General features: G+C 38.6%; 1 protein-coding gene across 2 annotated transcripts in view; it reads left to right on the top strand.

Moving 5' to 3' along the window:
- The first annotated feature begins 944 nt into the window (after positions 1 to 944).
- DAPL1 (death associated protein like 1) overlaps positions 945 to 14,341 on the top strand; it is a 37,111-nt gene continuing 23,714 nt past the window's right edge. The window contains exons 1-2 of one of the 2 annotated variants that reach the window (XM_072612060.1): positions 945 to 1,083; positions 14,184 to 14,271. In XM_072612060.1, coding sequence (XP_072468161.1) covers positions 1,026 to 1,083; positions 14,184 to 14,271 — 146 coding nt within the window. In that variant the 5' untranslated portion in view covers positions 945 to 1,025. The remainder of the gene's footprint in view (positions 1,084 to 14,183; positions 14,272 to 14,341) is intronic. The other variant, XM_072612061.1, reaches the window with a different exon arrangement.

Below are 14,341 nucleotides of genomic sequence, written 5' to 3' on the forward strand. Positions count from 1 at the left end.
CTTTAATTTCCAATTCTTTGCCACCCACATGAGGGCAACTTGTAAACTAGGGAGGCAAACGCTGGACAAGAGTCTTTTCTGAATGACAGTATGGCATTGGGAACAGAAGATGAGTATTTGAATCAGGAAGGGGTTCATCCCTGCCCTTGACAAACCTTAGTTTTATGATCCTAGGCAAGTCATTTAACCACGAAGTAGCACAGGCAACTCTCTAGTATTATAAATTAGCAATACAGAGAAAAACAACTTTGAAAGACTCATGAACTCAGATCATAGCAATGAAAAACCATGATTCCAGAGGACCAATGAAAAAGCATACTATGCACTAGCTGACAGATAAGTGATAAGTACAAAATACAGAATGAGATAGAATTCCTTGTCATGTCCAACGGGGGAATTTTCTTTGTTTAGCTGTGCATATTTGTTTTGAGGGTTTTATTTTTGTTGGGAGGAGGGGAGGACAGAGAGAGAAACCAGGGGAGGGAGAGAAAATAAATGCTTCTTAATTTTTTTAATATTATGATTTAGAGATAAATTTCTGATCAGTATCATAGAACTCTCCACGCTGCTGAAATCACAAGGACAGACCTTCTTCCACAAAAGAAAAACAAAAGAAATTCTTCCCTATAACCCATCCCTGCCCCCCCTTAGAAAATCATTGCAGGCACCTTAACAACAGCAGAAAGGACTCTGCTTTAGCTCTTCTTTCTCTCATGGTGGAGAAAAAGAAGCCCACAGAACTTATCTATTCTTCTTTTCTCCTTCCCTTGACTCTTCTTGTCTGCTAAAGACTGCTACCTAGCCTCTCCAAAAAACTGGCAACAGACATTTGCAAGCCTGAAGGAAATCTGTACAGCCCCACCTCCCACTGCGAGCATAGGGCCAAACCCTGTTGTTGCTCTGCAATGCCCTTAAAGGGCCCTTTCCACCGCCTGTATAAAAGGAGGGTGCAGTGGAGAAAGTACTACCCAGGCACTCAGCAGAAGCAATAAGGACCAGCAGGAGCAGCAGCTACAGCCCACACTATGGCAAATGAAGTAAAAGTCATCCTCTTGCCCCTGAAAGGGGGCCATCCTCCTGCAGGTAGGCTGACCTCTGACCTACAAGCAGCTTAAGGCCTACTGTTGCTGCTGCACTGAGTTTCCTCATTCATTCTTTTCATAGAATTTCACCCACAGAAGCAGAGACTTCTGAATCTTTTAGAGGATTTTTTTTAACTTCATGCCCTTTGATTTCTTCTGGTGTCTTCAGGCTTCTTGGCACCTACGTGAAATCAGTATCAGGTGATTTTTTTTTAAAGCTAAATCCTGGCTATTTTTCAAAGGAAATTTGAAATTTGTGGCAATCATGGGAGGACAGTATGAGTTGTTCTGAACCTTCCCTTCCCTGCTGACCCTCTGAGTGTGTGTCAAGAGCATCCCCAACTGGCCAATGAGGTTTGTTGCCAAGGAAACCTTACTCCCAGGGTTCAGGTTATAAGATTCCATTGGTTCATAGATTAGTGCTGGAAGAGAGCTCAGAAGCTGTCTAGTCCAAACCCATCATTCTATAGTTAAGAAACTGAAGCTCAGAAAAATTTTAATGACTTACCCAAGGTCACACAAGTATCAGAGGTGGAATTTGAAACTAGGTCAATTAACCAGCATTCATTAAGCACTTTGCACCAAGAACTCTGCCTTGCCGGGGACACCAAGTAAGGTAAAAATCCAGCCCCTGCCTCCAAAGAGCTCATATTCTATTGGAGGAAACTATGTGCAAATAACTGTGCCTCCATGATACATACCACATAAAGGAGAGACAGCCAATCTCAGAGAGAAGGCACTAGGTCCTCTGGTCCAGAACAAGTGCATATCTCCTTAAGGCACCTGTATGGACAGCAATCATCACAGGGGGCCAGACTAGACAGACTTTAGATGACCCCTTCTGGCTCTAAATCCTAGGATCTTATGATCTGTACACATAAGAAGCAGCTTCTACCTCGGAAGTGGCACTCATATGTTTCTCCTCCTCTTCAGCCTCTGGGTGGGCAAAGTTAAGAATGGTAGAGGAAGCTGTGAAAATGTCTTTTGATAAGTATGCAAGCACAAGGGGGCCAGCTTGAAAAGACAGCTCCCTAGGTATTTTGCAAAGCATCCACATTTTTTCCCCACATCTGCTATTTATAACAACCTGCTGAAAGCATGGAAATCAGTTCTATTGTAACTCATCTGCATGTGCATATGGATGGGCAACAGCCAAGAAGCCTATTTTTAGGGAGGCCTCTTTCCTCGTGGTGCTGGTATTCTTAATTTCTTCTAAAAGAAATTCTGAAAAGCTCAACGTCTGTGTGCTTTGTTGTATCATCTAAGTCCTGGAGATGCCTTCCTTCCCTGATGCAATCCTCTACAACTTGGTCGCCAAGTGGCACCACATAGAAAGTCTGACCATAACAAAGATGAAGGAAGGAAAAGACTAAGGTTCAGGCGTCTGGTCACCCAGTTAGCAGAATCAGGTGCTGAAACTTTTACTTCTGAGATCTACTAGAACATATGGTCAACTAGGTGGTGCAGTGGATAGAGTGCTAGACCTGTAGTCAACTGATTTCAAATCTGATCTCAGATGCTTACTAGCTGTGTGACCCTGGGCAAGTCACTTAAACTTGTTTGCCTCAGTTTCCTCCTCTGTAAAATGAGTTGCAGAAGGAAATGGCAAACCACTCCAGTATCTTTGCCAAGAAAACTCTAAATAGGGTCACAAAGAGACAGACACGACTGAAATGACTGAACAACAAAAAGAACATAAGCTCTTTGAGGAGATTTTTGTCTTTTTTATCCCCATTCCTAGCTCAGTCTTTGACAAACAGTAAGTATTTAATAAATGTCTGCTCATTTAAATTGAATTTTAAAGTTCTAATTTCAGGCATCCTATAACAACGAAAAGTGTTAATAGTTGCAAAGTTATTTAAATATATGTAATAATCAATATTTCTTTATATTTGAAGAAAATTTTGCTAATTTAGCTATGGATTGTGTGGATTACTCTCCTTTGTGCAGCCATCTACTTAAAAACTAAGAGACGAGAGTAAAAGTATTATTAAAATAGAAAGTCCAAAATTAGAATTGACTAAATTATAATGTACCTATGAGAAGCATTGTAATGCAATGAAAAAATGCGTGAGATCTGAGGTCAGAAGACCTGGGTTCTTCCACTTGCTAATGTATAAACTTGGATCTGTTATTTAGCCTCTTTACATCTTGGTTTCCTTATCTGTAAAATAAGTAGATTGGACTAGGTGATTTCTAAGGTTATTTTTAACTCCAAATTTATGATCCTGTGATTCTAAAAACACAACAAAATGGAGATTTGATGAAAATCCTCATATTTTCTGAAGACAATGGTATGAAAACATCGACTACAGTTGAACTTGTAGTCAGAAAGCTCTAAGTTCAAATCCTACCTTAGATATTCTGTGTGATCTGAGGTAACTTCTTAGAGTCTCAGTTTCCTCAACTATCTGATGGAGATAAGAATATCTCTACCATATACTTCACAAGATTGTTGAAAGAAGTACATGGAACAGCAATTTGCAAATTCTAAAACACTCCAGAAAAGTCAACTCCTCTTGTTCGGTCCTTCAGGGAAGTCACCATCCTTTGATGTAGCAGTTACTTTGATTATAATAAATTCCTACTCTGTTGTTTACTATTTATTACTCTTTCTGGATCTTAGTTTCTACATTTGTAAAATTAGAGGGTTGGATTAAACGACCTCTGAGGTGCATTCCAGGATGAATTCTATGAGACCGTGATCTTGTTTGTGTTTATATCTGAAGATGTTCATTGTGGGGTGATGCCACAGACATGATCAGATAATAGCTATCATAATAATGAACATTTATATAGCACTTTAAGATATTTTAAGATGTGCAAAGTGCTTTAGGGGAAAGGAAGGGAACAAGCTTTTGTTAAGTGCCTACTATGTGCCATGTACTAAATTATAAATATATATGTGTGTGTGTGTACACACATATGTATATACACGTATGTGTATGTGCATAGATAAACATAAATTACCTCATTTGATTCTCACAACAACCCTGAGAGATAGGTAGCATTATTATCTCCATTTTACAGATGAGGAAACTGAGGCAAACAGAGGTTAAGTCTAAGGTTAAAGTTAAGCTAGTATCTGAGAATGGATATGAACTCAGGTCTTCCTGACTCCAATTCTAGTGCTCTACCCACTGAGCCACCTAACTGCCTATCTGAGGTCAAGAAGGTTCTTGGAATGCTTGACTTGATCACTGAGACTTAAATGATGGAAGTTTGTAAATGATGACTTGAAATGGAGGCCATATAAACCCATTACTGTAGTCAGACATTAGATCTCAATAATACTGGGTATCAAGGTCTGAATGATTCTGTGTTAGTTACTGCTACAATAAAAAAGAAAGAGAGAGAGAAGGAAGAAGGAACAAAGGAAGAAAGAAAGAAAGAAAGAAAGAAAGAAAGAAAGAAAGAAAGAAAGAAAGAAAGAAAGAAAGAAAGAAAGAAAGAGAGAGAAAGAAAGAAAGAAAGAAAGAGAAAGAAAGAAAGAAAAAGAAAGAAAGAAAGAAAAAGAAAGAAAGAAAGAAAGGAAGGAAGGAAGGAAGGAAGAAAGAAAAAAAACTCTATAAATTGAAAGATACCAGCAAATGCACAATGGAAAATAAACTCTACAGAGAAGACAGGCTGACTATAACTCTCCCCTCCTGATAGATGCTAAGAGCTGGGTGGCTTCACTTTTACATAGACATAAATATCTTCTATTGCACTACAGCTAACCACAGTTAAATTTGTGCTATAAACCAGAAACACATTAAATGTGAATACATCAGGAGGCCCAGGCTGCATTCAGTAAAGCTTAGCTTTGAATTTCCTGTCTCTGTTGCTTTTAGTTTCAAAAGAACCACATTACTTCAACAACATCAAAAGCAACAAAAATTGTACTTAGAAAGCATCCTGGGGAGGCCAAGTACATGATAAAGGGAAAAGAATACAGTCAGGGAATAGTTACACAGCTAAGTAACTGTTTGATTTGGCTTTGAATAAGGGACCCGCTGAGGGTTATTCCAGTGAACTCCTAAACAGAGTCCTGTGCGTCACTAGGAGGCATTTTGGTACAGTGGAAAGCTAAAGATTCCTAACGCCTTTCTCTGTCACTTAGTTCTTTCTATATGACCTTGAGCAATCAATCAATCCACTAGCATTTATTAAGTGCCTACTGTATCCAGGCACTGGGAATACAAACGACAATTGAAATAGCTAGCCTTTCTGTAATTCTTAAGTTTGCAAAGGGCTCGTTACATATTACCTCATTTGATCTTCACAAAAAATCTTTGAGGTAGGTGCTGTTATTCTCCCCATTTTACAGATGAGAAAACTAAGGCTGAAAACAAGGGTAAGTGACTTAGCCAGGATCACACAGCTACTAAGTGTCTGAGGCAAGATTCAAACTTGGGACTTCTTGAGTCCAAATCCAGCCCTCTCTCCTCACCGTCCTCAAGGAACTTAGGTTCTGTTGAACAATTCATTGTAAGAGTGAGTGTAGTAGAAAGAGTGCTGGGTTTGGAATCAGAAGTTGTTGTTGTTCAGTCATTTCAGTCATGTCTAACTTCATGATCCCATTTGGGGTTTTCTTGGCAGATGCTGGAGTGGTTTGTCATTTTCTTTCTCCAGCTCATTTTCCTGGGGAAACTGAGGCAAGCCAGGTTAAGTGACTTTCCCAGGCTCACGCAGCTAGTAAGAGTCAGAACACGTAAGTGCAAATACTAGCTCAGACATTCACCGTGTGACCTTAGGCAAGTTGCTTAATTTCTGTAGTACAGTAAACTAGATAATCTATAAAGGCCCTTATAGTTCTAAGATCTTTTGATCCTGCCACTTTGTAGAAAGTGAGGAGCTCATCAAGGTGAGGGCAGGAGGGGGAAAGGCATAGGCATTTGTATAGTACCTACTACGTGCCAGATTTTATACACACACACATACTCACACACACACACACACACACACACACACATATATATATATATATGTATAATATTTTATAAATATTATCATAGTAGTCCTGGGGAAGTAGTTGCTGTTATTATTCCCATTTCACAAATGAATAAACTGAGGCAAACAGAGTTTAAGTAACTTCCCCATACGGCCAGTAAGTGTCAAAGGCTGGATTTGAATTCAGGTCCTCCTGATTCCAGGTCCAGCTTTCTACCCACTGAGACACCTAGTTACCTCCCAAAAGCCTATGTGGTATGACGCAGAATCAGGGCTGATGCTGGGAATAAGAACAAGACAGCAGCTGTTTAAATAGTCAGCTCCAAGAAAAAACTGGGGCTTCCAATGATATACTGATGAGACCGATCACAGGAAATTATGTGTGTGGATTCAGGGAAAGAGTCGAGAGAACCATTCCCCCACCCAAAGAAGGATGCAGCTGATGATGAATCAGGGAGGAGGATGAAGAGATACTGGTTTGAAGAGAGTCCCATGGGTCCTGTTGAGCACCCTCAAAACTGACTTGAAAAGCTTCCAATATGAATGAATAATAATTTAGAGTCATTTGATCCTTGATAAAAGACTTCAAATGGAAGGTATTGGTGGCAAATCTAAAATATGTACAAACCTTTGACTTAATGCTTTTTATTAAAATGTGCACAATGTCTTCCTGGGTAGGAGGAATTGCATCTAATTTTTTTCCATCCTAATTTCAATAACTGGCAACCAGAAAATGCCAAGCAAAGTGACCTTCACCAAGTCATGTGATTTTTCTACGCTACTGTTTTCTCATGCATAAAAGAAGTGTCGGACTGAATGCTTTCTGAGGGCCTCTCTAACTCTAATCTTATATTCTCTAAAGAAATTTCAGCCTAAAGAGTTGCATGCATACTTTGAGTTGGGATTTTTCCTAAGACATAAACTCTTGCAAAAATAGTTTTGTAATGAAAGTATATTCATTCAAAATCTGAACAGTTGTACTGTTAATAAGCAAGGCTGATGTGTAACAAAACATAGCAAAATTTTATTTTCTATAAAGAACTTCAAGTTTTCAAAAGTAGTAATTGAAAAAGCACAATTTTCCTTTTCTCAATTTCCCCTTTTAGCTTTTCAGGTAAAGTGAAATCATTGGATTAGTGTTGGCAATAAAGAGGTAAAATGTGTGCTATCTGAAAGTTGAGTATTATTTTTCCAAACTCTTATTGCAAGGATCAAAACCTTACTTTGATAATCTATAATTTTGTTGGTGTGAGTACTCCCTCCTTATAATGCAGTAATCATCCTGAATCACTGTGGCCTTTCTGGTGTTTAACCTCTCCAAGTTTGGGCAGCAGATGCAGACATCCATCATTCAGTTTGTACCCGAAACCTCAGCAGCTTGGTCAGACCCACAAGATCTCAGGGCTACCCTGATGTCACAATAAGTCCTTGGAGTCCGATATTAGAAAAGGAAGAAAATACCAGACATTGAATGGGAACTTAGGACACCTGGGTTCCAACTGCGATGTAAACAGCTCAAAATAGACCTTACCTGCTCTTAAACTATGTTGTCAAGAAATATTGATTGAATAAATTTAGTTCCTCAGGTCCCCAGAGATCTTCTTAATGGTGCTGGCAGAGTATGACTGGTATTTCTAGCAGAGTTTTATCAATGAACCTTAACAACTCAGATAGGAGGCTTCCTTTCCATCCAATTTACTCACCCACACGTATCATGGCCATAACCTCTGCACCTCAATCTATCCATCTGTAATACAGAAATAATGTCTGCTTTAAGGAGATATTTTTAGGACAAATATAATTATGTAGTTAAGTATGTGCTTTAGAAAAGAAATGGTATTATAAAGACATAAGAGATCATTATTGTATCTAAGGCCTCCCAACCATAAATTATGAATCTCTGCAAAGGAAGGAAAGGAGGAAAACATGAGTTTATTAAGCAATTGCTACGTGCCAGGTTCTGCACTAAGCACTTTGCAAATATTACCTCATCTGATTCTTACAACAACCTGGGAGGTGTTATTGTTATCCTCATTTACAGATGAGAAAACTGAGGCAAACAGAGATTAATTGACTTGCCTAGGGTCACACAGCTAGTAAGTATCTGAGATTGGATTTGAACTGAGTCTTCTTAACTCCAAGCCCAGTGCTCTATCTACTGTACCGTCTATGACACAAAGAGGTCTGAGCTCTAAGACTGGACCAAAGTACTTATTGGGGTGAATTTTTGCAAAGTATTTGCACGTCATTCATCTCAAAAATGAATACATCTACCATTATTGGAATCCTCTTTTTACTTGTTTAATTATATTTTGCTTCATGCTTTGATTCTTTGGACATGTGATTTTAACATTTTGGGCATCCACCACGTGGATACAGATCACAGTGCTTCCAAACCCCTTCATCACATGCAACTGTTGTCTACATGTTACCATAGATCCTCACAGACTATTTACACAAGGCACTGGAGCCTTCTTGTTCTCTGAGTAGCTCAGGGATACTAACTCGCCAGTCAGAATCTCCATCTGCTGTCTCTCAGTCTACTCATTTGAGCAACCAACATCCTCATACTAATAATAACAACAGATGATATTATATAGTTCTTTAAGTTTTATAAAGGGCTTGACATAGAGTATCTTACCCAGTTTTGTAACTTTCATCATATCTTACTCTGTTTTCTGCACGCAAGTTGTCACTGTTTGCTTAGCTGACCTTGCATTTTTTCCATTGTCCTTTGAGTTGTTTGTAATTTTAATTCTTCTGCAATCATGCTGTTCATTAATTCCCAAGCAAACAGATCATTGAAAGAACATCAGTGCTAATGAGATACTTCCCCCTGGTCCCCCTAAGCAGTAGACAGTTTAGGATCAGTGAAAGAAGAGCAGTTTCCCATGCTTTCTTGAAAAATCTCTGACTTGATCTCCTCTCCTTTCTACTTTACTTGGAGCATAGCTCATTATCTTTGTGCAGCACGATCCAAGATCCACGTATATGTATGGACTAATATGGCGAGCTTTCCTTCAAACTGCATGTTATCTGAGTGAGATGTGTTCTTCATCCACTCTGCTTTTTCAGTCTGGATAGTTTCCCAAAATCCATGTGAAATTCTATAGATTTCACTTAGGAATCTTTATCATATTTCAGGGCTTATGCTATTAATATGGCATTACCTACAAATAAGAACATTTTGAAGACCTTAGGAAATAAATAAGAAAACTTTTTTTATTTATTTATCCCCTGTAACACTGGGGAAGATATATTTGCCACATGACATTTCACTTAGTATGTGAACAGTTCATTAAATAAGGTTTCTCTATAGTGATAGCTATCAATTCAATTCAATTCAACAAGCATTTGTTAAACGATGGGGTCTTGTATGATTTTAATATATGTACGAGAGATATCTCATCTGAAGAGAGTTTCCAATGCCATTGTTTATTCTGCTGAAGCAAATGCTTTCTTCAAGTCAGTAAACAATAAACACAACAGAACCTTGTGTTCTCTAGCCTTTGTTGGCCTTAAAAACTTGGTGACCCGTTATAGAAAACTGCCTGTAACTTCGTGCCTATTCCCTTCTCAAGTACATAGACCACAGGCTATATAGACCATAGGTACATATACCATTCTCATAAAGATTTAATAGGTATGTTTTCCCCCCAACTGCTTTTTACTGTGTGGGGTGCAATATTGCTCATCCTCTTTCCCAAGTTCTTAAGAAAAAAAGAGGGTGTGAGGGAATGAGGAATGAGAGAGGAGGGGAGATTCTTTATTAGAAAAACAATATTAACATAAGAAGGAACATCAGGCATCATTTAGTCCAACTTTCCATTGTCCTTTCTGTCAGGAGCCCCAAGGCGTGCTGGAGCTAGCTCTGACCAGCTTACAAGAAACCAGTATTAAATTTTCAATGTGTTTACACGCCACTGTTTATGCTTTGGGTAGCTAGATGACACAGTGGACAGAATGTTGGGCTTGGCGTACAGGAAGACATCTTCTTTAGTTCAAATTCAGCCTCCGATACTTATGTGACCATGGGCAAGTCACTTAAACTTGTTTATCTCAGTTTCCTCATTTAGAGAAGGAGATGAAAAACCACTCCAATATCTTTGCCAAGCAAATCTCACATGGGGCCATGAAGAGTTGAACACAACTGAAATGACTCAACAACATCGCCTCAGAAATCAGCAAGTCAAGACTTGATTTGGGATTTTGTTGATTGTCTGAACTTAAGAAAGTGTGACAATGCAGATCAAATTTAAAAGAACATGCATGCATTCCCATGCCCCCTGCCCCTGTTATCCATTTACCAGCACACAACCCTGCAGTACTCTATAAATTTTGCTTAAGCTCAGAAGAAGCTCAATAGAAAGCTCAAAAAATGAAGTCGTCTCCAGACTGAAAGCCTGGTGACTAGAAGCTAATGATAATAATAACTAACATTCATATCATACTTTAAGGTTTGCACAATGTTTTACACCCATTATCTCATCTGAGTCTCACAGCATTCCTGCAGGGAATTTACTATATACATATCATTCCCTGTCATTTTTTTAAAAAGCTTTAATTCTTAGAAAATTCTTCTAAATATTGAATCAAAATTTATATCCTTAACACTTCTATCCATTGGTGCTAGTTCTGGCCTCTATAGAAAATATCTAAAGACTTTTCTGGAAAGTTATCATGGAAAGAATGGCGCACCTTGAGTCAGGAGGACTGGGCTTGAATCCCAGCCTTGACTCTTATTGACTTCATGACAATGAATAAGCCTCTTTAACTTCTCTGAAACCCAGTTTTGTGATCCATAAAATATGTTTAATTATGATCTCATTCCATGCTTCTCCTTCAACAGATTGCCACCTCTCTCACCTTCTCTCTACAAACTGATTTGGGCTTGCCATCTCTGGGAAGAGCCCTAGGTACTCAACCCATGTGGCAGTTGTTTTAATATATTAGATTTTATTTTTTTCACTTCTGCATTTGAATAAATGACTTTCTACAGCTAAACTATGCTTGTGTGATGATTGAAAATTTCTGAGAGACAGAGTTTCTGGATAAATTATAATCAATTTTCTTAACTATGTCTAGAAGGCACTAAACGAAATAGACTCATTGTTTCCCTCAGTGAGCAAGCCTGTCAAACCTTCAATATTTATAAAGTCTTTTGAAAAGGGGGTCCACCTGTGGGTGGAAATCAATTCTGGTTGGTTAACAAGTAATGAGTGAATGAATATTACAATGAGAGATGGGTTTATTCCAGTGAGGGTCTTGGGGTATGTGACACTGAGCACCCAGTAGTGGTCAAAGAGACCTATCAATATTCATATCACCCATTTGACAAAAGGGAGAATCCACATTTTTCCAGACCTGTCAGATAAAACACAATGAGCAGGAATCCACCCATTCACCTAAATTTAGAATTTCCTTACTCTCTTTGATTAGATCTTAGCCTTCCTGGATGGGTCAGTCTTTGCCTAGAATTTCCCACACTGGTGGATTTCTGGATGAGGAAACAGAAAAGGAGAAAAATCTTGATACTAATTCGATAGTTAGTTATTAAACACGAGAGAAATAATCATTTCTCTTGCTTATGTGGCCAACTCTTATGCCATGCTTATAATTATAGTCTATTAAAATAAAGAAGAAAGGGGAAAGGAAAAGTTTTCTTAGTGGTTTGTGGCAGAGTCAAGAATCTAATTGTATAAATGCACACAGACCACACCTAAACTGAAGGACTAAGTCCTGATACCCATAAAAAGAGCAGTTAGAGAACAGGGCTCCCTGAGCACCTCCTAGAGTTGAGTGGAGCACTTGAGAGGCAGGGAAGAGCGGAGGACTCGAATTACCAATGTCTTGTTATTGAAAAAGATCAAGCAAGAGGAAAGCAGACCCATTCCTGCCATCCCTCCCTTCAGCACTTGGAGGAGAGGTCCATTTTCCACAGGTGTTTCTCCCTTCCATGATGTCTACAGGGGTAAGTTTGGAAGTCAAGTGGCTGGTCTGGGGGCCATTACTACTCCTAGAAGTCTTGAGCTTAGGGTCCTAAGCTGTTTCCATGAGGATGTGAAGGAAGGTGATGATCAAGACGGTAGCAATGGTTTGATGCCACCCCTTGTCTCTCCCTCAAAGTGCCTTTCTATTTCAGCCAGGATGGCTTGACTGCCCTGTGTATTTCTGGACTCATAAAAAAAGTTTCATTCTAGATTTGAAGACTATCAGAAGATATAATTTTACTCATACTTGACTTTTACTGTTGTCCTTTGAGTTTTCCTTTTATATGAACATCTAACTGAAATCTAATGCAGACAAGACACCACCAGAAAAGCCCCCTTTTTTTCTTGTCTGAGTGAACCTAGCAGAATTCCAACATGAAATCATGCAGGCACTGAATGAAGAATTCTTTGGTCTTTTCAGAAGTGCTTTCAGGAATAGAATAGATTTTCTTAATTTTTTTGCTTTCTTTTCAATAGTTATAGAAAACTACAAATATTGCATATCCACAAGAATTAATGAGTTCAAACAAATTTACATATATTCAGGTTATTTTTTTCATCTGACTGCTTTTGAAGTCATAGATTTCCTGGGCGTTAAGGGAGAAAAAAGAATTTAATTTGCCATGTTCACTGAAATAGCTATTCTTCCTCAAAAGTTGATTTCATCTGACATTGTTCAGCACTTGAATTGTTGTTAGGTCATTTGTAGCCTAATTAGTGCTAATTGGTTTTGTGAATGGCATGATTATTAATGCAATGTAATTAACTTAGAACATCTATGTTTGAGTTATTTGGGTCTGCATCATAATGAGAGGTGGTCCTTGTGTTTATAGGCACCTATGCTAAATGAAACCCATGTTATCATGACTTTAGGTATATCCCGCATCATTTGTTCTTCAGGAACCTTGACTAAAAAAGATGCCAACTAAAAAACGAGGATATCACATTACAATTCCCAATCACTATTATGCAAAAATATATACAACAATTTATATATTTATTTATATAATTTATTTATTTTAAATATATATAGAACAATTTTTTTTTGTTAAGTAGAAGCCCTGAGTGAATCTATGTGAATCTGAGTGAATGGATCTTGTTTCTTGCTTAGGCTTCAGTCCCTCCTCTGATTGGTCTAGATCACAGGTGTGATCACAGATTGTTGCATGCAGGAACAACAACGCTCCTTGTAGGTTGAATCAGACTACAATGTAATTGGGAAATGTTTAACAAAATAAATAAAAATACAATAAAACACAGATAATGTTAATTTGTAGTTTTCTAAGTCAATATGTGTCACAGCAATCATTTCTATTTGAGTTTAGCACCATTCAGACCACTACTCAGGCTCCCCACCCCTCTTTCAATGTCACCCCAGTAGTCATCATGGAGAAGAAAAATGCCTGTGGTCTTCTAAAGGAAGGAAAGTAACAAGCAATTCTATGAGCCTACTGTGTTCAAGGTCCTATGTAAGTTCTTTACAAGTATGATCCCATTTGAGCCTTACAGCAACCCTGGGAGATAGAGGCTAATTGAGGAAACTGAGACAAGGAGAGGTTAAGTGACTTGCCCAGGGTCATACAGCTAGTAATTGTTTGAGGCACAATTTGAACTCACACCATTCTGACTCCAGGCTCCACTGAGCCACCTAGAATATGCCTTATGATTAATTAGGATTCCGCTTTCCAAATATAGGACCATAAATGAGAAATTAGACCTCAGATGCCAGCTTGTCAAATCCCCTCATTTTTCAGGGGGGGAACTGAAACCCAGGGAGGTTAAGAGACTTGCCCAAAATCACAAAGACAGTAGGTAGGATCTGAACCCTGATTCCTTAGTGAGGGTTCTTTCCATTGTACTCTGCTGCCTTGTAGCAAAACCCTGAGGTTTGTCTTTTTTTTTCCTGTTCTTCTAACCACATTAGAAGACTACAGAGACTTCTGTTTCATGAAAGAAGGTTTTCTTTATGCTGTTTTAATGCAACTTTTACTTCACTACTTTAAGTAGGGCTATAATTAAGTGATCTTTAGAAAAATTTTTTTTATATATAATTCTTAAGTTTCAAGCTATCTATTGCTCTACAGCTGCAATGTTGAAAACCCAAGGTTGGCCATAAGAAAGCAAACCTCCCAGTAGCACTTCTGGGGAGCTCTCACATCTCTGCTCTTTTTCTTTGCAGTCAAAGCAGGAGGAAGGCGAGTCTCCAAAAAACAAGAAAATGCAGTTGTGGAGAGAAATGCCAAAAAAGGAGGACTAGAGAAGGCCAGGTAAGAATCATTTGTCAGGATGCTATCTTCCCCACAGCCACCACCACCTCTCGATTGTAAAGACGACTAT

This window comes from Notamacropus eugenii, chromosome 5 (genome assembly GCF_028372415.1).
Source record: "Notamacropus eugenii isolate mMacEug1 chromosome 5, mMacEug1.pri_v2, whole genome shotgun sequence".
NCBI lineage: Eukaryota > Metazoa > Chordata > Mammalia > Diprotodontia > Macropodidae > Notamacropus > Notamacropus eugenii.